General features: G+C 39.5%; 1 protein-coding gene across 6 annotated transcripts in view; it reads left to right on the forward strand.

Moving 5' to 3' along the window:
* Positions 1 to 27,413, forward strand: part of GHR (growth hormone receptor) — a 280,325-nt gene that overhangs the window by 217,977 nt on the left and 34,935 nt on the right. For all 6 annotated transcript variants that reach the window (XM_007195531.2, XM_057540022.1, XM_057540024.1 and 3 more), the window contains one exon: positions 27,252 to 27,381. In XM_007195531.2, coding sequence (XP_007195593.1) covers positions 27,252 to 27,381 — 130 coding nt within the window. The remainder of the gene's footprint in view (positions 1 to 27,251; positions 27,382 to 27,413) is intronic.

The raw sequence follows: 27,413 nt of genomic DNA on the forward strand, positions 1-27,413 counted from the left end.
CAGTTCCCTTAGTGTTGCTGACTGATTTCTAAGAGGCTTGGGCTCAGCTGTTGGATGTCTCAGAACTCAGGAGAGGAATCATTTGCACCATAGGCATCTGCTTGTTGGCCTAAAAGCTATCAAAATTGGTTCATAATTTAGCTTGCTCTAAAAAGAAAAGGAAACCCTGTACACTTGAGAAGTAATTCCTAAAATATAAACATGAGACACGTACCTAGACATGTCTTCCCACCAAGCCATCCTTTATGGTTTCCCACAATGTTATCGTCTACTCTTCCTGCACCTAAGGTTCCATGGAGCAGGAAAAGTCAAAGAATGTCAAGGTTTTATGAAACATTTTCAACCAGAGGCTTTAGGCAAGCCAGTGAGAGGTGTACTGGAGATGAAGTATCAACCTCTACCCCATCAATGTCAGAGAGCTGGAGGGTGGTCTCTCTTAGCTGATTACAAATGAACCCAGCACATCCAACCCCAGGCTGTTCCACTCATTTATCATTTCTCTCTTTGCCAGACCGAATATATGCCCATACGTCAAGAAAATGGTGGCTTTCAGTCTATAATGGACTGGCACTTTGTCATGCAAGCTAATATGGGGGAGTCTACATCACCCATAGTAAAAGTAAAAGCTTTCTGATACATGCACGCCAGTGATCATAGCAGCACTGTTTACAATAGCCAAGACATGGAAGCAATCTAAGTGTCCATCAACAGATGAATGGATAAAGAAGATGTGGGTGTGGGTGTGTGTGTGTGGGTGTGTGTGCGCGCGCACACACACAATAGGATATTCCTCAGCCATAAAAAAGAATGAAATATTGCAGTTTGCAACAACATGGGTGAACGAAGAGATTATCATACTAAATGAAGTAAGTCAGACAGAGAAAGACAAATATTATATGATATCACTTATATGTGTAATCTAAAAAATAATACAAATGAATCTACTTACAAAACAAAAACAGACTCACAAACATAGAAAACAAACTTATGGTTCCCAAAGGGGAAGGGGCGGGTGGAGGGATAAATTAGGAGTATGGGATTAACAGATACACACCACTATGTGTAAAATAAACAACAAGGATTTACTGTATAGCATAGGGAGCCATAATCAATATCTTGTAGTAGCCTGTAATGTAAAATAATATGAAAAAATACACATATGTGTGTATACATACATATATATATATATATATATATATATATATATATATATGTATAACTGAATCACTTTGCTGTATACCTGAAACTAACACAATTTTGTTAAGCAACTATAGGTCAATGAAAAAAAAAAAAAGTTAAAGCTTTCTTTTTATTCACCTGGGTAAATAAGCAAAAGACAGATCTAAAATACATTAGAGTTCCAAGAGAACAGAGATTTCTGCTTTGTTTCTTGCTCTGTACTTGGCACCTGGAACTAGCCTGTAGTGGATATGAATGAAATATCCATCCACTCTTTCATACATAAAGGAATGCATGGTCCTGCAGGACAGAAGTTCCCTGTGCTTAGATGAGTCATGATCTTCCAGGCTCAGAGCCACGATGTCAGTCCTGCAAACTGACTTGAGGTGCATGGGGACGTCCTGCCACAAGGCAGATCAACTGAGGGCATCCTGAGATCCCACAGTGGCCGCCAGCATGCTAACCTCCATTCCCTTGCCCATCCTAGATTTTCAAATGAGGAGTCATTGTGGTAACCAGACTGGGAATCATGTCTCCCATACTTTCTCATATTGGGGTTTTGGGGCTTTATTTTCTTTTTCGGCTTCTCAGTATCTGAAATTGTTGTTCAGAGAAGCATATTAAACCATGACTCTTCCATTATCATGCATTTCTGTTACCAACAGAGGAGGTAAATGAATCACTTAAAATGAAACAATCCCATTCTCTTTAGTACACTATAAACATAGCCTTAGCTTTGACTGTAATTATAGTAGTTGGGTGATGCTGCTGAGAAAATGGTATAATTATAACATTATGGTTGAGAATCATCTGAGTAGAAAACACTGAGCTGCACTGTGCAAAGTTTAAGATGGGATTATGGTCCTTTTTCAATATGAATAAGACTAATTAGCCAACTGCCACTGAGAGCTTTGTAGTGTGATATTAATAGTGTAGTAAAATCAAGAGCCAAAGTAAAAATGAAGAGAAAATCTAATTCTCATATGTTCCTAGGAGTCTTCCATGCAAGTGTAATGCAGAGCAGAGAAGCTCACCAACTGGAAGGCAGCAGAGAGAAAAATCACAGAAAGCTAGCTTAGAAAAATCAGCACTCGAGCTTGTTTTCCCTCTTCCCTCCTGGCAAAAGGGCCTTACATTAGGCATATCAAGTACCCAAAGTTGTATTTCCTTGAATATAGCTTTTAGAGTTTTTACTTTAAAATTATGAAATATGTTTTATTTCCCTGAGTATGTATGGCTTTCTTTCCCTTTAATAGATTTGTTCAGTGGTCCTAGATTTTATGCTACCATAAATTAAAGATCAGGTGTTCTGTATCCTAATTGGGGGGTTGATGACACTGTGTGCATTTGTCAAATCGTTGAAGTATAAATTTAAATTTGTGTTTTCACTGTGTATAAAGTTTATCTCAAATATTTTAATTTAAAAAAAATTTTTTTAAGACCAGAGATTTCCAGCAACAAGAAATATAAACAAGTAGAAAGAGCGTAGTCAGAAAACCGGGCCTAGAGTAGCTGCCCCACCACGTGAAAGTCATGGACCTCTTGAGGCAATTCCCTTTATTTTCAAAAATAGGAATATTTATATTTAGAGTCTCGCCTTTACAGGGGTTGGGTGTGACGAAGGTGTGCATATTGCTTGCAAGTGTTCTAGGACTCTGTAAACCATAAGGGGTTCTCAAAGGAGAAGAAATTGTGGGCTGCTCCAAACAGTGAAACAGGCTGGCAGAGACTCTGTCATGGAACCAGACTCTCCGGTTAATTTCTCCGGTGAAGGAGGACATAGCCAGCAGTGCAAGGAGTTTGTGGACATGTGTGTATATGTTTTGGAGGAGGAAAGGGGAAGTAATTTGTCTTCCTGGCTTCACCTCTATTCCTGGCTTTTCCTGGAGCCTTATTCCTCTCTTTACCCAAAGCCTCAAAACAGGGACTTTTCACTCTCCTTTGTTAATAAACATCAGAAAGCTGACATTTTGCTTAGCTTTGTCTTACCCTATTTCCTTAGTATGACTGTTCTAAATTAATAATAATAGTAATATTATATTATATAGTATATACTATATATTATATACTATGTATATTATAGTGTATATATAGTATATAGTGTATACTATATTATATACTATATACTATAATATATAACAGTAACTATTATTATTGCTATTGTTATTATTACTGAGAGAAATAAAAATGGTAATAGAAATGAATAGAAATACTTCCTGTACCTGACTGGCAGCTCGTATGGCAACTGCCTGCAGATTTGTGTTGTTTCAGACTTCGCTTGTTTTGTAGCATCCTCAACAAACTTATGACAACCTGGAATGCCTTTAGCCCTTAAGATCCTGTCTCTTAAACCTGACCAATATATCTTGTTCTTGGAATCGGTAATGATAATCTTTTCTGAGAGGTTCAAAAAGCACAAGTGATTTTCCTAAAACTTCCATCAAATGAGAGGAGTATTTGAAAAATGAAACTGAAAGGAGCGGTCCTCTGAGAAGCCTGCCCAAGCACTTAGACTCTGAGTCAGGCAGTCGTGGCTGGAATTCTGACACTGCTACTTCCTAGCTGTGGGATTTTGGACAAATCACTTAACCTCTGAGCCTTAAGCTGCTGATCTGTAAACAAAGATAAATGCTACCTGCTTTATAAGCGTGCATAAAAATTTCCACTGAACATGATGTTAGTTTCCTTCCTTCTTCTATCCAGCTATGAAAATATGTGGTGTAGGAAGTCATTAACATTTCATTAACACAAGGGAAAAGTATATAAATATACCAAACCCAAGATCTGAGATCCTTGAGAACATTTTTTTAAAGGGGCGCTAATTTGGAATGTTATCAATGAAATAAGGAATATTTGTAAAATAATAACAGTAATTAATTAAAAACAAATAAACAAAATACTTTAATTAATGAATCTGGGAAAAATAAGCTGAAGATAAATACTCATAAAAAGAGGAAATTATCAAAGCAGTAAGATACAGGGCACCTGATATTTGCAAAGTAATAGAAGCCTTAAAACCCCATTAAAGAGAAGACAAAGCCAAAAAGGCTGGTTCTCTTTGAAGGGCTTTTGAAAACTGACATCTGGAAAATTATGGTCTACTCCCTGGGCCTTATTTCCCACTCTGGAAAAGCAACCTCCTCTTGCATAAAAAGAACAGCCAGGAGATGAAATGATTTATCAGAACCTGTGAACATAATTAAATCCGAAAAGCATGATCCTGAGCATGGAGTGGAGGTGATTTCTGCAGAGATTTTGAAAATAAAGTAGCTCAATACAAGGATTTGGTTTGACTGCTATAAAGCAGTGTGACAGGTTGAGAAAATGGAGAATGTTCTGAAAATCCTGTTTACTTTGGTGGTGAGCCAGCCATTCAGGGGAGAAACCAGAGTCCTTTTCTTTAAGAAATGTAGGTTTCAGCTGGAAGAAAAAAATAGAAAGGTAGGTTTCAACCTTCAACCTAGTGAATTGGGAATATTTACTGAGCACCTATTATGAGCATAAAACTATCTTAAATGATCTAGGGAGTGAATGTTTAGGGGGCCAGGGGTTAGAAAGAGAGAAGACATGGCCCTTGGACCTGAAGCCTTACAATTTATTTGAGGGCTTTTTGTCCCCATTTTCCTTACACCATGATGTTATTCAAAGTCATACAAGAGGCCACATAAATTTACTGGGGATAATATTACAGAGCAACAGTGACACTTAAATGCTTCCATTATATTCACTCCCCCAGTTATCTGTAGTTGCCTGGGGAAATTGCAAGCAAGGACAGGAAAATGCCAGTACCAGCCAGTTCCAGATAATGAAATTATTTGCTCCAAAAACTTTCACTGTATTACTAAATTAGATTGGTTCGGACTAAGAAGTAATAGGACTAAAAAAAAAAAAAAAAAAAAAAGTAATAGGACTGATTTTCTTATGTGACTCATGAATTAATTTAACTCTAAAGATAATTCCCAAGGAAGAGTTTTAAAAGCCCTTTGAGTAGTAACAACCTCATTGGGATTTATTTAAAACTTCCCAAGGTACTCACTTTTAAAGATAATGTTATTTAAATATATGAATGCCAGCATAATGATTAAAATGGTAAGTTTTATTACTTTGTAATTACATCAAGCACTAATAGTTGAAATAAAATATGTGAGATTACTGAATATGATGATAATATATAGAATATAAAAATCTTTTTTATGAAGCGCACGATTGCTGTAATTGTAGTTGTCCTTTGGGACGCTGAACCAGATGCCCCAAGTAAGTGGGTAACATAGCCTTTATCTTGAGCACCTTTCCAAGCATTGTAAATTCGTGAGTGCAGGTAGCCGCTGGCAACCTACAGCTATCAACTCCAAGGTGATTTTAAATGGTTAGAAGTCTTCTTTAGAATGAAATGGATTTAGTATCTAACCTGCTCCATAGGGACTTTGCTGGAACAAAGTGGAGTTGTCAAATAGGGGAAAGAGATCAAGAAATAGGGTTTTCCCAATTTCTCCATCCTAGTAAAAAGGGTCCTGCATGGGTGGTAAGGAGACTTTCATGAATGTTGCCAAGGCTTGGGCTTCCTGTGATTGAACCCCAAAGAAACCACACTGCTCACGTGTTCCCCTAAAGTGTGTCTGGTTCACATCTGAGAGGCAAAGTCTCTATTTTATGATGTTTTTGTCCCAAGTAACCTTCAGACTCCACCCAGCCACATCTCTAATCTTTCCATGGCCTTCCATCATCTTGCACACTGTAAGAGGGGTTAGGGAACCTCCATATTCTCAAGGCTGGACCAGATTTTGAGTGGATACCCTTTGCAGTGTTGAGAATGAAACAGAAAACTTGGTGCATGGTAGCCTTTTATCAGTAGGGAATTGAGACGAGCTGGCCAGGGGCCCCAAATTAGTAGACACACATGGACCAAGAGACACACCTCTCTCTCAGCTGGGCCATAGTGTATCCTAGAGCTATGAGAAGTGGGAGGGACGTACTCCTTAGAGTGACATGCTGAACTGTTCTGTCTCTCCTTTCTCTTCTCCTCCGTTTCCATTTATTCTCTCTCTCTCAACTGTCCAGCAAATGTATTTACTCAGAAACTTTTTCTAGACTGATATTATCAAGCCAGAGATGGATGGTAGTTTTGTATTAAAAGGGAAAGTTGTATTAGCTGATTTCATTTGGTGGGACTTCTGCTATATTCTCAACTTAAGCATTATGTCCCAGTACAAGTATTTTTAAAGTGTGCCTTTCAACCTGATAGTATATTTGCCTCAGCCATGAATTAAACTCTTGATTTTAAAAAATTAAACCAAAAAACTACAAAAGAAAAAGGCACTGTTTTAAGTTCTATAAATGACCAATATATTTAACTATTTGGGGGCATCATTCAGTTGTGTTTGTTTTTATTTAGGATCATTCAAAAAGGGAAATGTGTTAAGTGCTACTTTATTGTATAGTGTGCTGATGCACAGCTTTCAAATTACAAGTCATAAACCAAGAATTGTTGGCCAGAGGAAAGTTCAAAATTAGAATCTGGTAAACTCTCTGCCACAAGAATTAAGTAAAATGTTGCACACATCCCACTCCTTATACCAAACAGGCAAGATGAAAGTACTAGATTTTGTAGCACAGGTAGTTGTGACAACTATAGGGAATTCTGAACTTTCAAACTTCAAATTCTGAACTCAAGTTTTTTTACCTTAAAAAATAAAATATGGTCTTTAAAAGTAGGTCTTTAAAAATGATGACACTGCTACAGCATGAATTTTCAAAATTACAGTCCGTGTATGGTGGGTATGGCTAGCGTGTCAGATGGGGTCTCTGGTCTAATGAGTGCCTGCTTTTAAAGACCATGTTCTTATTTCTTCTTTTTCTTACCCTATGATTTCACTGACCTAAATGGGTTTTACTACTGTTCATGTCACAGAGGCCAAAATGGGTTATTAAAATGGGTTATTGCATTAAGCAGAAATTGAGATACTATTTTAGTTCATAAAACACTAGCAAAGTTATTATTTGATGCAGAATTGTAAGGAAGGTTTGTAATCATTGAAAGGAACCAAAAAAAAGAAAAAAACAGATTGTTTACAGTTCCAGTGTTGAAGACATTCATCATCAGACTTACTACCTGGAAATACTTTATTAACAAACACTTTACGTATTTAAAATCATTGGTAATTCTCATAACAATCCTGCTATTATCCTTATGTAATGGATGAGGAGACTGCACAGGAGAATAAGTGACTTGCTCAAAGCACGCATAGCTAAGAAGTACAGAGCTGCGATTCAAACCCAGGCATCCTGACTCAGGCACCCTTGCTCATTACCACTGTTCTGTGCTGCCTCTGTATATCATCTTGATGTAGAACTCTTCTCCTAGTATAATGGGAAGTAGTGATATAAAGAGATTGAGAGTATGGGCTTTGAAATAGGACTTCCTGGGCATGGTGCTTCCCATCTCTGGGTCAAAGTTTTCCTATCTTTACCATGGGATCCCATCAGTGCCCATCTCATAGTACTTGTTAGAAGGATTAAATGAGATAATACACCAAAAGCTCTGAGTACAGGGCCTGACAGATGGCCTGTTCAAGAGCTAACAATAAGTGTTAGCTCTTGGTATCATAATAAATGTATTAACATCAACCTTAGTATGTGAATTATGGTAGCCAGATTTCCTGGGTGAAAGATGATTAACATTTATTAAACAGGCACTTTTTAGAGTTTATCTCACAATAATTCAGTAAGATAATTCTTACATTCCCATTTCAATGAATTTGAGAACACTCAGACCACAGGAAAATATATTATTTTCTAAAATCAAATAAGCAAGGATTCAAACTCAGAGAACACAGGCCCCAAAGCCTCAGCTCCTTCTACCACCCTTGTCTTGTTCTAAACCCCAGGTTTCTTCAGTCAGTCCTTACGTTGATCAAAAACACCGATGCAAAACAGAGGCAATAGGAAAACAGAGAAAAGAGAGAAAAATTAATATTACGCTTGTGAAATTACATCAGGGACGTGGTAACAAATGTAGTACAGCTGTATTGGCTCACTGGATAACAGCTGTGCTGCTCTGTGCTAAGACCTGGCTGAGCCCATAAATAAAGTTACATTAATAATTACGGTATGGTGAGAGACCACCCAGGAAATCTTGGTTGATATAGGAAGTGGCAGCTGTGGCTCCTAATTGAGAGCTATTGCTTCTTGAATCAGTGCTGAACCATTGCTCCAGGGGGATAGTAAGTCTGCTCTGTCCATGGAAGATGTGAAACTCAACAGCTGACCCGACCACTTGTCAATGTTGACGATCCTATAAATTTCTCGTAAGACAGGAACTCTACGTTCCAGTTCAAACCAAGTGAATATTTCCTGTTTGTTGACCTACAACTTCAAGGGTGCTAAGTCATCAGTTTAGAGAGATTCCTTTACTCCCCTTTGCTGTAAGGGTTATTATAGTTCCATTAAATGGTCATAGGGAATGCCTGCATATTTCCTTTTCTCCAGATACACTAGCCTTTCCCTCTTTTTTCCTATCTCCTCTATACTTTTACTTTTTCTCTCATCTGTTTACTAATGGTACCCTGAATTTTAGAACCAGAAGGGTAGTGGCGCAAAGGCAGTGGAAAATGTACTGGTTGTGAATTTCAGAGATCTGATGCAAATCCCACCTCTGCGTTATATTAGCTGAATGAATTTAGATAAGACGGTTAACCTCTCAAAGTCTTACATTCCCATCTATAAACTGGGGATAATACTGACTGCCTTCTATGGTTGCCTTGAGCATTAAATGTATGTGTTTCTGGAACATGGTTGTATGCAGTGAGTGTTAGCTGAATCTGTCCCAGTGCCCTTGCCCCCAATGTGGGCAAAGACACATCTCAAAAGACCCAAAAGAGAGTGCCCTTTTCAAAGTGAAGATTTACAGTCTCTCCTTAAATGTAGCCATTCTTGTGTTTCATTTTCTTTATGAGGCAGAAGTGGTCTTATATCTGTCTTACTGAAGTTCATAACATGAATATAATACTGTCTTTGAAAGGAAGACCCTAATGACCTCAGGCCAGCAGGAAAACCTCTGATCTTGTCTTTTCTCCCTTTGTGGTTACCAGACAACACATTCTGCCTGAGAGTTGAGACCCAAAAGTATACAAATCAACTAGGGGAATCAAAAATAGTGATTCCTAAGCCCCTCTCAGGGAATTGGTCAGGGGTGGGGCTCTGAAGCTTAGATGTTTCTCAAGGTCCCCAGGTGGAGAGCACACTGGTCCCCCAGAGCCCCTTTATACCTTCTGCAGCAGGATTTATGCAGACCGTTGATCGCAGCTCCACAAAGAAAAGGGAGCCAACATGGAGAAGACCACTGGGGCCATGGAAATGCCTCATCTGGGAGGGAAACTCCTCTTGTGCCTGCCCCAGAATGCCAGACGATTTTCTCCATGACCACATCAACCTTTTATTTCTAAGCCATTCCTCATTCTCCTGTGCAGTTCAAAATACTGAATACATTTTTAGTAGTTCTCTTGCTTATGAGAGTTCATTTGACAAGATTAATTATAGGAATAAATAGTTTATCCTGTAGTATCTTTCTGCTCTAATGTCTGGGTCCTTCCTTCGCATATAGTTGTGTTTTATCTGATGGGCAGATGCCTTCTCTTTAATATTCCTTGTACCTTTGTGCTTCCAACAGAGAATTCTTTAAGGGTAAAGGCACTTAGAGAGCTGTAAGAGGATAAGGTCCAGTTGTCTGCCCTGGACCTGTGTGCCTAAATGTGTACCTGATAAGTTAAACCCGAAGAAGGGATGAAAGCAGAATAGAAAGAAATGGAAAGAGTTTGTAAATCAAGAATTAAAAAAATTAATGCTCTGTATTAACCTTAGTAGTCCCTAAGCCTCTGGCTTCATTTTGCTCATTCATCTGTAACATAGGTCACTGAAGTTTGGATTCTGTATCCCATTAGTAAAATAGTTTTTGAACAGGCTCACAAAATACATGTTTACATATTTGTAAATTATGTATGTACAGTGTTCTAATATATTTTGTTCTAAAACATACATAAAAATATAAATTTTAAAGTCTTAAGTTAAACCAAGAAATATTATAAAATATTTTAATGTTTGATAGAACAAAATACTTCCTGCAATGTGTTTGAAGAAGTTTACTTCTTCTGGAGGCGGAAGTCCTCATTTAACAGTTTGTGAAACACAGTTTGAAGGTTGGGTCTATGCTACATTTATTTCAATATTTTGTTTTAATGACAGTCTCAGTCTCGTATCTGAAAAGTGCGAGATGTACACCAAGTTAGACGTTAAAAAAAAATGAAGAGTAGTTGTAGAAGGTGTAAATCTATACTTCAAATAGTGTTTAGGATAATTTCCCATTTTGGAAATCAGCTTCCTATCAAATTTGATTAGAGCTATTCTATGGGTAAGAAAAGCGTCAGCTCAGCCATTGCCTTTTTGTTGACTTGGGCTGGCATTATTAGAATTACCTTCAATAAGAGATTTCTTTACATGAATATTTTTTTCTTCAGTTTTTTTTATTGAAGTAGAGTTGATTTACAATACTGTGCCAATCTCTGCTGTACAGCAAAGTGACTCAGTTATACACAGACATTCTTCTTTTTATATTCTTTTCCATTATGGTTCATCATAGGATATTGAGTATAGTTCCCTGTGCTATACATTGGGACCTTATTGTTTTTCCATTCTAAATGTAATAGTTTGCATCTGCCAACCCCAAACTCCCAGTCCGTCCCTCTGCCTGCCCCCCACCCCCTGGGCAAACACAAATCTGTTCTCTATGTCCTATGAGTCTGTTTCTCTTTTGTAGATAGGTTCATTTGTGCCATATTTTAGATTCCACATGTAAGTGATATCATTACATGAATATTTTTAAGTCATTTGTTTACTACGTCATGATTAAGCCACCAAAATATTGGTTTAATCTGTTTATCCACTAAATCAGCCATGTAGAACCTGTAAACAAGAAAAAAACTGCTCTAACATGTTAAAAGAAGAGACAAGTAAAGGGACTACTCACCAACTCTCTGAATTGTGCCTGCCCACTCTTCCTGCAGAACTCCTCTCATACCAAATGTGACATGTGACTCTGACACAAGCTGAATGAAGGTTCCCTGTGACTCTCCATGTTCATTATTAGTAAACCTTAATTTCCATGTTAGATAAACAATACATATTAATAAAAGCTTTACTGTGTTCTTTTCATTCCCAAGGGACTATTTTACATGGTCCATTTTGAAGACGATAACTTAGAGAATCTTTCAGTCCTGTTGGTGTTATGTAGCCTCTAATTTTTCTTAATTTCAAATACCTCTGCTGCCAGTATTTATAGCCTGATTTTGTTAGAAGACGTTTCTGTCCTGTGCATCCTAACGGTTATATCCTGCAACATCTCTTCCCAGACATGTCTTTTCACTACTGTACATCCCCTAGCCTCTGATTATTGCTCTGCCTCTGATGGCCAGAGAAAAGATTCTGGAAATATATAAAATATTGTCCTACCTGCCAAAAGTCAATGGTTGTACAGTTCAACATTGCAGCAATTCACCACAATTTTTAGCACCCTACTATGTGTAAGAAGGAACCTCGGTAAAAAAACATACAAGAACCACAACTTCAAGGATGTTTGAAAGCATGCAAGAGCTTAATGCTTATGGACTTTCACTTTATTCAGGCAAATTTAGACCCAATCTGTGTGTAGTTTCATTTTGTTTTCAATTTCCTAGTTAACTGACTATAAACCTAGATACCTATTTGCTGCCATCTAGTGTAATAAAGTAGGTTAATTATGCATGGAATTCTGAACTCATTACATGGTTGAATGTTAGTACTTAAAATACTTCTTCATTTTGGTTTCTTGAAAGCTTTCAAAGTGCCTAATCAGTGACCTATTTTTCTTATCACTGGGACCCTGGACTTGGTCTTAATATTGTCATAGAGTCTAGGGGTCAGGATCAAGCTTGGTTCACTCTATAAATGTGACACTTTGAAATTTGGTGGGGCCTCAGAGGTTGGTAGGTGTGAAGTAAATACATAATAATAACAATCAGGAGGCCATCATGTTTAGTGACCATGATTTTTACTTCATGGAGGCAGTGGATCACATAGCCTGGCTTCTTACCGGCTGTGTGACCTTGGCCAATTCATTTCTCTTTTTTTGAACATCATTTCCTTCGTCTGTAAAGTGAAATGGTGGGCCTAGCTGACTGTCAAGGTCTCTTCCAGTTCTAAGAGTATGTGACTGCATGTAAACTATCTTCTATTTGGAATTGCCAGTCATGTTCCCAGAATTCTTTTATGTCTGAAATAAATGCTGCTTCTCTAATTCTTCTATATGTTTATCTATCTTTTGGGTTATGGTTAGAAGTGAGTGGAAATCTTGACTTGGAAGAGAGAAGGAAGCAAATATGGACCATGATTGTATGCCCTTTATTTTCGAGAGTTGCCCAATGGAATGTTGTCCACCAGTGGATAAGCAGATACTCCCCAATATGCATCTAACCTCCTCTCTTATCTCACAATGACAACTTTAGAAGTATAATACTTGTTATAAATGACCAACTTCCTAAACTGCACCCCCATTTTTTCTCTCTCCTTTCCCATCAGAACTTTTCTATGAAGGATTCTAGGTCTATTGTAACTCATACCAGTCTTACTTTTATTTATGCAGTTCATTATAGCTACTACAGTATATCCTAAAATATTTTATTTTCTGACCATTTCATATGTGTAAATCTTATTTCCCCAACCAGACTGAAAACTTCACAGAGGCAGGGACTATCATTAGTTTCTCATTTCCATGAGGGGATCTGGCACTGCTGTTCAGGGATACATATGGTTCTGATTATAAGGATGCTTTTCCTATTTGCTTTGTATAAATGAGGGTAAAGGGTGAAGTACAAGGCCTTCTCAAACCAAGTACAGGACAGTTAATCTCTAAGCTGTAGTCTCTACAAGCTATCTAACAGCTCATAGAAGCTGATAAATCTCTAAGCCTAATGCCAAAAAAGCAACCTCACCATAAAGAGAAAACCCAAATAAAACTGAAAGAGACAGTGCAGCATATGAGGAAAACCGTTTTGCAATGAGAAAAATCTGGATTCAGACCCCAGCTTTGCTACTCACTGGTTTGTTTTTTTTGGCTGAAAATGATTTACCTTTTCTGAAGTTAAGCTTCCTCATCTATAATATGAAGGTTATCATACTCTCATACAACATTCCTCACAGAAGAATTGTCAAGATGAGATGAGAAACATAGGGCAAGAGCTTAGCACATAGTAGGAGCTCAATTAATGGTAGTCAGAAAGAACTTTTATGCATTAAGTAAAATGCTTTTACTTGTATACAATAAAAATTATTCAATTTAAATGTAAGTACGCAATTTCAATATAATCAGGGCATTTGTAACTGAGGTACTAAAATGAGTGGTACATTCCCGCAGAGCAGCGGTTCTTACCAGGGGTGATTCTCTCCCCCAGGGGACACTTGGCAATAGCTCGAGACATTTTGGTAGTCACAGCTGAGGAAGAGGGGAGCGCTGCTGGCATCTAGTGGGTGGAGACTAGCAGCGGTGCTACGCATCCCACCCGGGGTTGCTAAACATCCTGCACAGGATAACCCCCTCAACAGAGAAGTAGCTGGTCCAGAATATCAACAGTGCTGAGGCTGAGAATCCCTGCCGTAGAACCTAGAGAGCCCATTACTTCTGACATAAATTTGGTTTGCGTTTGAGACTGCCTGGATGCGTGAATAAGAAGGTAGCTTCCACTTTGGTGGATTCTGCATAGATTTGCCTAGTCCTAAATATCTTTCTATGTGACCCATTTCGGTGTTTCAGATTCTCATTGTGCACCATAATTTTAGGCTGAATCATTACAGTGTATAAAGCCCTGTTATATTTCAAAAATATCCTTGGAACTCAACAGATGAAGGAGTAAGGATCTACTAATCCACATGAATAAAAACAATGAGGGCCTCGTATGCAATTTTAAATTTGGTGAGTTTGTTCTCTGTAATAACGGTGCTGGTTCTTTGTTGAAAATCAATCCTGTGCCAGGTACTTTATGTAAATATTCTGATTTAATTTTCAGCAACTGTGCAGGTACTTTGCTTTCATTTTACACATGGGAAAACTGGGGCTTAGAAACTTTATGTAATATTTCTAGCAAGTTGCACATCTGAGATTCAAACCTAAATCCAGCTGGCCTTCAAGCCCGTGCTCTTTCTACTGCTCCCTACTGCCCCTATCCACCAAGGGTCTAAGACTGGAAACAGGGATGTGTGTGTTTTAGAGGAAATAAGGTAGGAGAGAAACTTTTGTATAGATTAAGGGGCTCTGCTCAGGAAGGTTAGATTGGGTCTCCTACTGAGGGGCCCTTGAGTGTCCATGAACTAGGTGAAAACTCCTAGCTTTCTCAGGACGATGCACCAGAGAGAATGGATTCATTGAAATGGGGGTTACCACTATACCTCGATTTATACAATTTAGCAACTTTTTTTAGGTCTTCCATGTTTAAGCCTGATACAATACATTTTCCAAATTCTTCCTTTTTAACTAAATATGTTTTTCCTTTGAAATCAGTTCTACCATCTAAACAAGTACTGTCAAATAGAAATATGACAGCTACATAGGAAATTTAAATTTTCTATTAACCATATTAAAAGAGTAAAGAAACAGGTAAAAATTTTTATACTATATCTTATTTAGCCCAGTATATTCAAAATATTATAATTTCAACACATAATCAATCTAATAAAAATGGTATTGTGATATTTTACATTATTTTTTCATAATCTTCAAAATCCAGTGTGTATTTTACATTTACAGCACACTTGGGATGCTAAAGTTTCAGAGAAATGAAATGTAGTCCTACTGAAACAAAGTTATATTTAAGGAAAATTTTTTTTGCTTTTACTTTTAAATTTAAATTAATTAAAATTGAATAAAATTTTTTTTTCAATTTTGTGTATTGTTCATTTTTAATTATTATTTATTTATTTATTTTGGCTGTGTTGGGTCTTCGTTTCTGTGCGAGGGCTTCCTCTAGTTGCGGCAAGCGGGGACCACTCCTCATCGCGGTGCGCAGGCCTCTCACTATCGCGGCCTCTCTTGTTGCGGAGCACAGGCTCCAGACACGCAGGCTCAGTAGTTGTGGCTCACGGGCCTAGTTGCTCCGCGGCATGTGGGATCTTCCCAGACCAGGGCTCGAACCCGTGTCCCCTGCATTGGCAGGCAGACTCCCAACCACTGCGCCACCAGGGAAGCCCCAAAACTGAATAAAATTTAAAACTAGATTTCTTGGTTGCAGTACCCCACTTCAAGTGCTCAATATCCACGTGACGCTAGCGGCTACCGTATTGCACAACACATCTAAATTCTTGCCCCTCAGAATGTGGTCACCAGAAGCAGCATTAGTAGCATGTGGGAACTTGTCAAAAGTGCAAAATCTCAGGCCCTGCCAACTGAATCTACATTTTAACAAGATTGCCAGGTGATGTCTATACGTATTAAAGTTTGAAAAGCATCTCTCTAAAAAACCACAGATCTCTCCAACAAAGAGTCCAGAAAGAGTGAATAAATGAAGAACTATGAGAGCTTAGGAAATTCGCTACAGGAGCAATGCCAGGGCTTCATATGATGTGTTCTGCTGAGAAGTTGTAGTTTCCCACAAAGGCAGCCATGGCTGTTCTGCTGTGTGGACTGACACAGGCCATCCTGGAGCCTGGAGCTGGCTCTGCTCCCAGGATCTGTGGCACAGAATCTAACACTAACTTCCATGACTCCCACAATTAAGGCAGCTGCACTCTCAACGCCATATATGCTTAAAACTGCAACTTTAGAACCCCTGAAACACAGCTGCAAGCATATGTTTCTGCTCTACACAGTGGAATTTACGGCTGGACCTTCTTGGGAGACCCCAGGAAGACCACCCCCAGAGGGGCTTGTGCTGTCTACCGCACTGCCACCGCTGAGAGCCAACATAGACCCACTCAACATCCTCATTATTTGGGGGTTGATCTAGTTCCCCTCGGAGATTCAACGCATGCTGCTTTGCCTTGCTAACCCTTATTTGGTTTGTTTTTCACAGGACTCGGCATTTGAGGGGCCTTTCAATACATTTGCCTAAGGAATTTATTATACTAATCTAACATAGAAGCTCATTGTTCTGATTCAGTAGTTATCAACCCTGGTTGCCATTAGCACCTGAGGCATTTAAAAAAATACCAATGCCCAGGCCTCATCCCAGTCTTTTTTTTTTTTTTTTCCACTCCATACATTGAGAGTAGTGTTTATTTTTTTTAAAGATATAATTGACATAACACTGTATAGGCATCATCTAATCTAATTAAATTAGATCTCTGGAATGTAGTTTGTTAAAGATCCCTAGGTGGGGCTTCCCTGGTGGTGCAGTGGTTGGGAATCTGCCTGCCAACGCAGAGGACACGGGTTCGAGCCCTGGTCTGGGAGGATCCCACATGCCGCGGAGCAACTGGGCCCGTGAGCCACAATTACTGAGCCTGCGCGTCTGGAGCCTGTGCTCCGCAACAAGAGAGGCCGCGACAGTGAGAGGCCCGCGCACCGCAATGAGGAGTGGCCCCTGCTCGCCGCAACTAGAGAGAGCCCTCGCACAGAAACGAAGACCCAACACAGCCAAAAATAAATAAATTAAAAAAAAAAAAAAAGAAAGATCCCCAGGTGATTCTAATGTGCAGCCAGAGCTGAGAACAACTGGTCCAGTTTGAAAGAGCCCTTAGCTGGCAGTCAGGTGCCTTAAGTCAATGCTTCTCAATCTTTAATGTGCCTACAGATAACCTGGGAACTTGTTAGAATGTAGATTCTGATTCAGCACGTAGGAGGGTAAATAAACCTAACTTTGTATACGGATGTGTCCCTAGTGGCATTTGGTTGGTGACTATCATCAGCCTTTTTCCATCTCAGCAAACTAGGATAAGTTAATCACTCTCTCCTTACTCCTCTTTGAAGCCTTCCTCTCTCTCCACCCTCAGCTCTTAGTAATCACAACTTTCTTTGATTTCCTAAAGCAAGTATTATCTTTATTTGAGCTCCCTTTTATTGTTAGCTACTTCTCATATGCACAAGTATCATTTCCTGTACTACTTACAGTTCTTCAAAGGCAGAATCCATGTGTCATGTTATTTTTATAATTCCCACAACACCTGAAAGAGTGCCTTACCCATAATAGGTGCTGCATAAATGCTTCTTGATTAATGGAATATCTATGTGAAAGTCTCTTAAAAATCCCAAAGGACTTAAAAATGCAAGATGTTTTTCTTTGTTGAACAGAAAAAAAAGTTCAGATGGGCAAGGTGGTAGAGGAGATTAGAGATTTCATTTTTTTTTTTTTATAAATTCATTTATTTATTTTTAGCTGTGTTGGGTCTTCGTTTCTGTGCGAGGGCTCTCTCTAGTTGCGGCGAGCAGGGGCCACTCTTCATAGCGGTGCGCAGGCCTCTCACTATCGCGGCCTCTCTTGCTGCGGAGCACAGGCTCCAGACGCGCAGGCTCAGTAATTGTGGCTCACGGGCCCAGTTGCTCCGCGGCATGTGGGATCCTCCCAGACCAGGGCTCGAACCCATGTCCCCTGCATTGGCAGGCAGATTCTCAACCACTGCGCCACCAGGGAAGCCCGATTTCAATTTTTGTGTTAGCTTTTTTCATTCTGGCTACATGTTTGAATTTGGGAGAACTACTTTGTAATTTAATGGTTTTAATTATTTCTTTGGAAGAGGACATTATTCACATCTTAGACCAGATAATTCTTTGCTGTGGGGACTGTCCTGTGCATTGTAGGATGTTTCACAGCATCTCTGGCCTCTACCTGCTATATGCCCATGTCATCCCTCCCCCAGCCATGACAATCAAATATGTCTCCAGCAAACAGCTGCTGGGAAGGAAACTCATCCCTGGTTAAGAATCCTTGGTTTAGAAGAATGAAGTATGACACAGCTGCCTTACTGCAGCAGTAAATACCTTTAAAAATTAATACACACACAACACAAGAATGACAAGCTGTGTTCCTGAGAAACATGTATAAGTACATATAGGAAAATGTTCTCTCATTGCATTTTGGAAGCCATGGCTATGTATATACCATATTTATCTTTGCATGTGTCATATTGGTCATTCTTTAATGGAAATAGAAATATATACATGAAACATTTTAAAAATCTGAATATACACTTAAGAATTCAAACATGTGGTGGGAGTAATTTCACCAAGCAAGAAAATGTACACAGAGTAAAAGGTATTAGGAAAGAATGACCAGGCTGATTCTCTGTCAGGGAGCTGGTCCAGCCTCTTTATATAAAATAGTCTGTCTGCTGTGCCATCATCCGTGGACCGAATATACTGTTTCAGCAAGTGATGATGTTAAGCTGAAGCCTGGCACACAAACAGGTGTTCAATGATTGTTTGTTGGGCTTCCCTGGTGGCGCAGTGGTTAAGAATCCGCCTGCCAATGCAGGACACACGGGTTCGAGCCCTGGTCCGGAAGATCCCACATGCCACGGAGCAACTAAGCCAGTGCGCCACAACTACTGAGCTGGTGCTCGAGAGCCCGCGAGCCACAACTCTTGAGCCGGCATGCCACAACTACCGAGCTGGCGTGCCACAACTACTGAAGCCCACGCGCCTAGAACCCCTGCTCCGCAACAAGAGAAGCCACCTTAATGAGAGGCCTGCGCACTGCAACAGTTATCCCCCCACTCGCTGCAACTAAAAAGAAAGTCCGCGTGCAGCAACGAAGACCCAAGGCAGCCAAACATAAATAAATAAATAAATAAATAAACAAATATGATTGTTTGTTGAATAAATGAACAAATGAATGAATGCATGCTGAATGTGCCTGTGAATCTAAAACTAAGAAGCTTTGGTGTGCTCATTACAAAAGACCCTGTTTTATGGCATTTGAAACTCCAGATCTTAGAAATGAAATTACATAGAAGACTATATCATCATCAGTGAGAAATAAATGGCCTCGACAAAATTACAAGACAAGGAAAATAAAGGCTCATTCATCAGTTGGTTTCTTCTGGCGATAGAAGGCTCCCCTGAGACTTTAGGAGGTTCATGTTTTTCATAACAGAGATTTGACTTTGGCAAAGCATGGCTATACTTTTAGGCTTGGATGAGAATATCCCCACATGTACTTTTTCCTCCCGTTCCTGGCGAAGAACTTGCATGGGAGACCCAAACAAGAGGCTCCAGTGGTGGGAACAAGCAGGATGCCTTCTGGGCTCAGAGGGGAAAAGATGATATAAGTCAGTGGTTCTGAATTCTGCTATACTTCAAAACCACTGGGGAACTTTGAAAAATCCCATGCCCAGGTAACTAAATTGGTGATTCCATAAATTACCAATGAAAGTAGAATCTCAAAGGCTAGAACTCAGGCATTGGTATTTTTTTCTAATTCCCCAGGAGATTCCAGCATATGATGCGTTAATTTTGTCTATAGCTCCTCTGCCAGCTACTGATTTTCAGGAATTTGGATCATCTCATTGAAAAGAACCTGACAACATTATTCACAAGTGCTTCGGTTAAGTTTCATTTAGGACATTTTCATATGATCGAGGGAGCCAGTAGTGTCTTTTGGGCAGTGAGTTACAATTCCCTATTTTATGACAGTGGTGTGCCTAAATTAATGAGAGGGATTCTTAAATTGAAAAAGTGACTGTCCAATAGAGGATAAGAAGAAATAAAAATTAAATTATATGGATAAATTTTAGTGTTAAGTATAATTTTTGCTTTATACATTTTAGATCATGTTCTTACTGAGATAAAATTCACGTAATATAAAATTTGCCATTTTAACCATTTTAAAGTAGCTTTTAGTGTATTCACAATGTTATGCAACCATCACCACTACCTAATTCAAGAACATTTCCGTCACTTTTACATAAAACCCTATACCCATTACTAGTGACTCCCAATTTCCCTCCCCCTCTTTCCCTAGCAACTACTAATCTACTTTCTATCTTAATGGATTTGTCAATTCTGGAAGTTCTATTCAAATGGAATAATATAATATGTGGCCTTTTGTGTCTGGCTTTTTTCACTTAATAAAATATTTTCAAGGTTATAGCATGTATCAATATTTTATTTCTTTTTATGGCTGACGAATATTCTATTACATGATTATACTACATTTTGTGTATTATCCTCTCATCAGGTGATGAACACTTGGGTTGTTTCTACTTTCTTATTATTATGAATAACGAAGCTCTGAATATACTTGTACAAGTTTTTATGTGAGCCTATGGTTTCAATTCTCTTGGGTACCTACCTAGGACCAGAATTGCTGGGTCATGTGGTAACTCTGTGTTTAACTTTTGAGGAATGATTAAACTGTTTTTCTACAGTGGCTGTATCAGTTTACATTCCTACTGGAGGCTCCAATTATTCCACATCTTCTTGCTTTATATTTTAATTATTTGATTATTATCTAGGATATCCCTTACCTTAACCAAACAGAAAATAAATCTTACTAAATTTAATGCTAATTGTTTCTTTGACATGTCAAAACCATGATATACAGAATACTTTTTTCCTGAATAATGAAACTACGGCAGTTCTGTTTCCTGAGTCAGTTATCCTGCAGGGCAGTGAGTACGTGTCTTTGAGGTCATGCTCCTGTTTCCGTCTTCCAGCAGGCTACCCTGTTGGAACTCAGGGCTGCTGGCACTGCCTTGGTACATCCCCCCTCTAGCCAGAGAAAAGAACACAAAGGAAAATAGTGCCCACACCCTTCCACCCAAGAAGCCCTATTACTAAGTCACAACAGTTTTAAGAGAATTGATGGGAGAAGAGAGAAAAATCTTAGATCAGATAGGAAAGTATATGATCATTCTGTCCAAGAGAATTCAGTGAAATAATGTGAAAGCACTAAGTAAGCTAAATGCAGCAGATAAATGCTGTGGAGAAGAAAGGAAAGATGAGTGATTAATGCCCCCTGAATGTTCAAAACTAGGATTAATTGTGTTCGGCTGCAGCTATTTAAGAAGAGAAGTAAATACATTTTATAATGAAAATGTTCCGTGAAAACTTAACTAAAACAACAAAACAAGTGTTGGTGAAAAGATAAATGCTTAAATGCTAATAGCACTGCATACACAGCTCTATGCACAACATCTCCTGACGTTGCCATGCAGATGAGCTATCCACAGAGGCTGCATCCAGTTAAGTTCCCTGCCAGACCACATGTGCTGCAAATACTTTTCCAAGACACTGCAAAGTTCACTTGATTTGACATTCATCTTAAAGTAACTGGTCATGTTTACTAAGCCTTTATTTTAGTCAACCTTACAATGTTTTACATGCACCAAGAATCCATGTTTAAAGCATACTAGAGTTTAATTTAAAATAATAAAAAAGAAAGAAATGAGTAGTTCAGGGGAGATCTTGTGAATTCCTGTTCCCAACTCTAAGCCATTAAGTGCCTAAGCAGAAGATTTTACAGCTGTGCCTTCTTCAATTCCACAGAGAACCATAAAGGAAATCAACTGTGAGGGTGAATTCCTTATATTCAGTATTGTCCAATACAAAATACTTATTAAATTCTTTGCCAATTTCCAACATTAAAGCTTTTTTTGCCAATAGTTTTATGAACTAAGTAGTTGCAGTTTCATAACCACTTGGCAATTCCATAGCTTAAAAAAAATAGCCTACCAGACTTTTAAATGATGTGTTCTTTGACAGTATATTATCTATAAGGCAGTTACTTTTGACAAGAGTGATCAACTAGGAAGTTTACAGATTTCTTTTACCATATTTTGACAGGCCAGCATCCATCAAGGACAAGACCTATGGTGAAAGGGGGTGTAAGATGCTCTCAGGTAAAGGAATCACTGAATTCCTGAAGCTCTTCAAATAGAAAAGTGCTTTGGAAATGACAAGTGTACTTAGGAGAAGGATGCGTGGCCTCAAAGCAGAGCTTCACAAGGGAGGACTCTTCATAAGGAAGCTGGGCAAGGGGTTCTTTCCCCTCCACCTAAGTGTTTACAAGCACTGTGCAAAACGCAGTGCCCCTCAGTCCAGAAGCTGGTCCCTAGGAAGCCCCAGGAAATATTTAGGCTTTACAAAAATATAAAAGGTAGCATTTTAGAAATACAGTTCAACCACTTGGCCCATTCCATTTATTTATTTATGAAGTTCATTTATCTATTCTGTAAAATTGTTTTCTTTAGTATGTCTTTGCAAGTTTTAATTCTTAATCATATTAAGGACGATTGTTTTGTGTTCTTTCCTTTCCTTACTGTTTGTCTATGCTACCCAACTCAAAAGGAAATTCTCAACTGGTTGTGTTCAGTTAGACTTTGGTCAGAGGGCAAGGTTGTCTCTTCACAAGGTGTTAAGTCCCCAGCCTCTCTGTTCAGGGGTGATAACAGCTGGCCAGGACTGTTGACAGCGGTTGATCCACACGACGGGCTGCAGTGGAGGTTGTACATTTAAGGGCAAATGGCTGCTCAGTGCCTTCCCCTCCACCACCTGGAGCTCTCGGAAGAAGGTTGTCCTTTCCCCCCAAAGACTCCTTTCCTTCCAGCCTTCCCCTCCCACTTCAACTGCTCCTCTTCTTCCTTCTCTTCTAACCCCAAACCCACAAGCACACATTGGGAACTTGTATGTGATTTCATTTGGCTTTTGTTTCTGCTTTGTCATGAGTTGAGGATAGAAAAGCATGACTGGTGAGAGAACGGAGGGTAAGAAGGCAGATGACTACTATCTCAGTATGTAACAGCTGTTCGACGTCTGTGTACGGCCCAGGAAGATCATGTTCCTCCAAGGGGAGAGCCACTGGGCAGGAAAGGAGGCCCAGCCAATCTGGCTGACAAAATCAGGCACGGTCACTGTCAAAGGTGACGTGCCGCAACCAGCGGCGCCTCCCAGCCCCTCTGATGCCGTCCCTCTGTCATCGTAGGTTTGAACATAACATCATTCCATTGACTTTTCAAAACTTGAATTTAGTAAAACTCTCTTCAAGATTTCTAAATAATAATTTCAGTAGGAATATCAGTTTAACTTATTCTGAGTTAGTTCTTATTACCAGTTTATAGCCCATCAGAAATTTGGGCAGGTTTAGCATTTAGATGTATCATTTCACACACATATTTAAAATATCTCTTAGTTCTCCAAGCGTTCATCGTGAACAATTATTGTACTCTTTTAAGGTCATAATTAATTCCTATCCTTCCCACACCCTCCAGAATTTGGCTCAAAGGAGGTCACTCTTGATCTGCAGCTCTGCTAGAACTGATCAGAGAACCTAATAATGTGGAAAGCTAACTTTTCAGTGCTTACGTATAACTTTATTTCTCTACATCAGTGGCTCTCAACCTGGGCTACCTATTGTTTAAAAAAATCTCAATACCCAGGCTGCATCCCTGACAGATTGGGTCAAGCCTCTGGGAGTAGACCAAGGCATCAGTATTTTCTTAAAACTCCTCAGTTGATTCCGATGTGCAGTCACAGTTAGGAAATGCTGCTCTTAGGGCTTACCAGGTTACAGATTTCTGAGAGTTTAGTTAAGAGCACATCTGAGCCTGTCATCTTTCCTTTCTGGGAATTTCTTGAGAAGCAGTAGAGAATCGTCTAACAAAAAAGCTACTATTTTTTACTAGTGCTAAGAGTTTAGACGAAATCACAAGGATTTGTGTTTTAATCCCACCTCTGCAAACAACAGGAATATAAACACAGGCAACTCACTTAACTTCTCTGAACCCCAGTTTCACCCATTTCTAAGTGGAAATAGTACCCACCTTCTAGAACTGTTAGCAGTATTAAAGGAGATTACATAAATATTCAACATGATGTAATAATATGTAGCATGATGTATGAAATACAGTAATGATAACAAAGTAAATATGTCACTACAATCCTTATTTTCAAAATGAAAGCTCCAAAGAGAGAATAAAAGTGAATTCCCAAGGTTATTGTCAAGATTTTTGAATGCTGATCAGTGTTAACACAGTAACATTTCTTCAGGATGTGGGACCACTTGAATGGAATACTCATTTCTCTTAGAATTACTTTAGGGCCAAAGGTGGTTTCTCTTGTCCATTGAAACATTCTTTTAAGAGATGTTTTTAAGAGCGTACTACTCTGTCTGTAGGTTTAGGCTAAAAAAAACATCACAAGAGAGTAGGAAGTATTTCTAGTTTAGAAATGACTGTGTGTGGCTCATCAGAGAGGACCTCAGAATGTATGGTAACCATTTATTGCCTTCATAGTGAAACACAAAACAAGTTTCTACTGGGATTTTCAGATGTCATAGACAGGTGCTCATATTAAGGTTAGGCCAGTACCTCTCAGACTTGGAAAACCTTAGCATGACTCTAAGGAGCTGGACTTCAGGAAGGTTGAATGTCTTCAGCCACAGTGGTAACAGCTGAAGCAGGAGGTGTCTGAGAAAGAGGGAAGCAGCCAGTTGTATTACAGTTCTTCTTGCCTCCAAAAGAGAAGTTACCCACTTTCCCACACTCACTGTGACATATACCATTTGCTAAGAAAAGTGGTTTATGTCATTCTTAAACACTGCTCTGAAGTTCTGATATATATTGAATTTGTTTATTATATCAATATATCAACAGCATTCAGATATTTACTATGGTCAATATTTTTCCCTATCCATCCTCCAAATTAACCCATCAGCTGGGTCCTCTGCCTCAGATTCTCTCACAAGGCTGCACTCAAAGTGCCAGCAAGGGCCGTGGTCTCATCCAAAGTCTGAACTGGGGAAGGATCAGCTTCCATGCTCACTTACACGGTTGTTTCCCAGGACTCAGTTCTTGGAGAGTTGTTAGACTGAGGGCCTCAACGTCTTGCTGGTTGTGGACCAGAGGCCACCCTCCATTCTTTGCCCTGTGGTTCTCACTAACACGGCAGCTTGCTTCAGCAAAACCAGCAAGAGACTAAGTCAGCTAGCAGGACAGAAGTCACAATCTTTTGTAACCTAATCACAGATGTGACATCCCCTCAATGCTATCATATTCCATAGGTTCGAGGCAAGTTACTCAAGGGGAGGAAATATTCAAGGTTGTGGATAACAGGAGGCAGGGATCCTTAGGGCCATCTGAGAGGCTGTCTGCTACAGCACCTAGCAGCACATACCCAACCATAAAAGAAAGAAGGAAGGAAGGAGAGAAGGAGGGTGCAAGGAAGGAGAAAGAAAGGAGGAAGATAGGGAAAGGAAGGCAGGCAATGAAAGACAGACATTAAAAAAGACAAAAAAGTAGCTTTGCTGCACTGCGCCTACATCGGGATTCCTCTGTGGGCACGTATTTCATCACATTAGCACCACAACCATGAATTTCCTATTTCTTATTTAGAATGCAGGATAATATGGGTCTTTCTATATATCTGGAGTTAAAAGGAAACAGAATAAACAAGAATAGTAAGTTTAAGCAAGCGAAATGTGTTTCAAATTAATTCTTTTTAAGTTTTTTTCCCCCAGCTAGCAAAGTATTTTTTTCCCTTCATGTTTCAAGTTTTCAGATTAGGTTTATTATTCTTGCCGTTATGTGGCAGGCTTATTGCACAGGGAATATAGGAACCTGGACGGTGTTTGCATTTGGAGTTCTCTGGTGGTTTGGGCTCCAATGCCAAAATTACGCTTTGATTCTGTAGATTGTTATTAGTGGTTGTATATGTCACTTAATTGTAAAAGTGAAGTTGTAAAGTACCTTGGATCTCATCTATTCCAGCCTCTCTATTGAGAAAACTGAGGTCCAAATGACTTGAGAAGTTCAAGGCTAAATAGTATCAGAGCTGGGATTACATCACAAATCTCTTAATTTGAAATCTGGTGTATTTCCTCTTCTCACATTCTGTGCAAAAAAAACAGTCCGAATGTGCAATCCTCCCCTCAACCCTGCAGGCGTTAAAACATGTTAGTTGTTGTTTAAATGTGGTTTATTTAGCACTGATTTTCTGGAAGGATCCAAAAGATAATAGAAAAAGGAACTTTTTCCAGGAACTCTACTGTATAATAGATGCTTGCCTAAAGAAACACACACCTTTTTCATTTGTAATAGATCACACAGGCTCCAGTGCTTCAGTGCTCTGAGTGGGTTCGTAAACATTGACCACAGTCTCCAAAATGGCCACGGAAGTCAGAAGAACAATGAAAATTGATATGCAAAAATTGGTTTTACCTCAGACCTGCTGCACATTCATAGCTGCAGTTTTCATAGACGCAGAGGTGTTTGGCTAATATCCTCACACACAGGAGTCTTTCTCCACTTCCCAAATTAGAATTGACCATATATATATGCACAAGTTGTTGAAAGTAGGTATCTATTTAATGATGCCTATTTAATGAGTTTACTGGCTGAATCTTTTAAAAGAATGCAAACATTAGTGACTTTTTATCAGACATCTGTAAAAAAGAGAAAAGCCTCTGTGGGTCTCTGGGGCCCACCTGGTGCCAACGCAGCCGTGCATGGTGGGCAGCTGCCACCATGCACAGTGCTGGGCACACTTCAGGTGCCTGCCCAGGTTTCTCAGAAGTCAGGTGAGGACCCTCAGCCCATGTGCAGGTGCAGCCTAGAAGTTCAATGGCGTTAACACCTCCAGGGCAGCCCTCAACCGATGGGAGTTGGTGGATAAACGCCCTGGGCTCCCATCGTTGTCGAGGACACAGGGAAGGCACCCTCTTCACAGCTTCTCAGACGGACCTCTGTGGGGTTGGGCCCCCGTCAGCCACTATGGGCACGAGCCAAAGAGCATCCACTTTGTTCGCTGTTTTCCCCTCCCCGCATCCCTCTTTCCCTTTCCTGGGGTCACCCTCCAAATAAACTACCTGTGCCCAAATCCTCCTCTCTAGCTCTGGTTTCTTAAAGAGGCCCCAAGAAATAATGTCAGAAATAAAGACAAAATGGTTTGTCCCTGGAATCGGGGCTGACAGAGAAATAACTGGCAACCAGCAGTTCTGCAGCTGTGACCCAGGAAAACAGCATTTCTAGAAGAAGTGGTTGTTCTTGACCGCTTTAAGTATGTGTTTCATTAGGACCATCTGTTACCCTCCCGATATCATGCCTTGCCTTTTCTTTTTCTTCTGCAGATTCTTCCGGGAAGCCTAAATTCACCAAGTGCCGTTCACCTGAACTAGAGACTTTTTCATGCCACTGGACAGATGGGGTTCATCACGGTTTACAGAGCCCAGGATCCATACAGCTGTTCTATATCAGAAGGTGCAGGCTTCATGCCTTTCTGACTTTTCTCT

Source organism: Balaenoptera acutorostrata, chromosome 2 (assembly GCF_949987535.1).
Source record: "Balaenoptera acutorostrata chromosome 2, mBalAcu1.1, whole genome shotgun sequence".
Taxonomy (NCBI): domain Eukaryota; kingdom Metazoa; phylum Chordata; class Mammalia; order Artiodactyla; family Balaenopteridae; genus Balaenoptera; species Balaenoptera acutorostrata.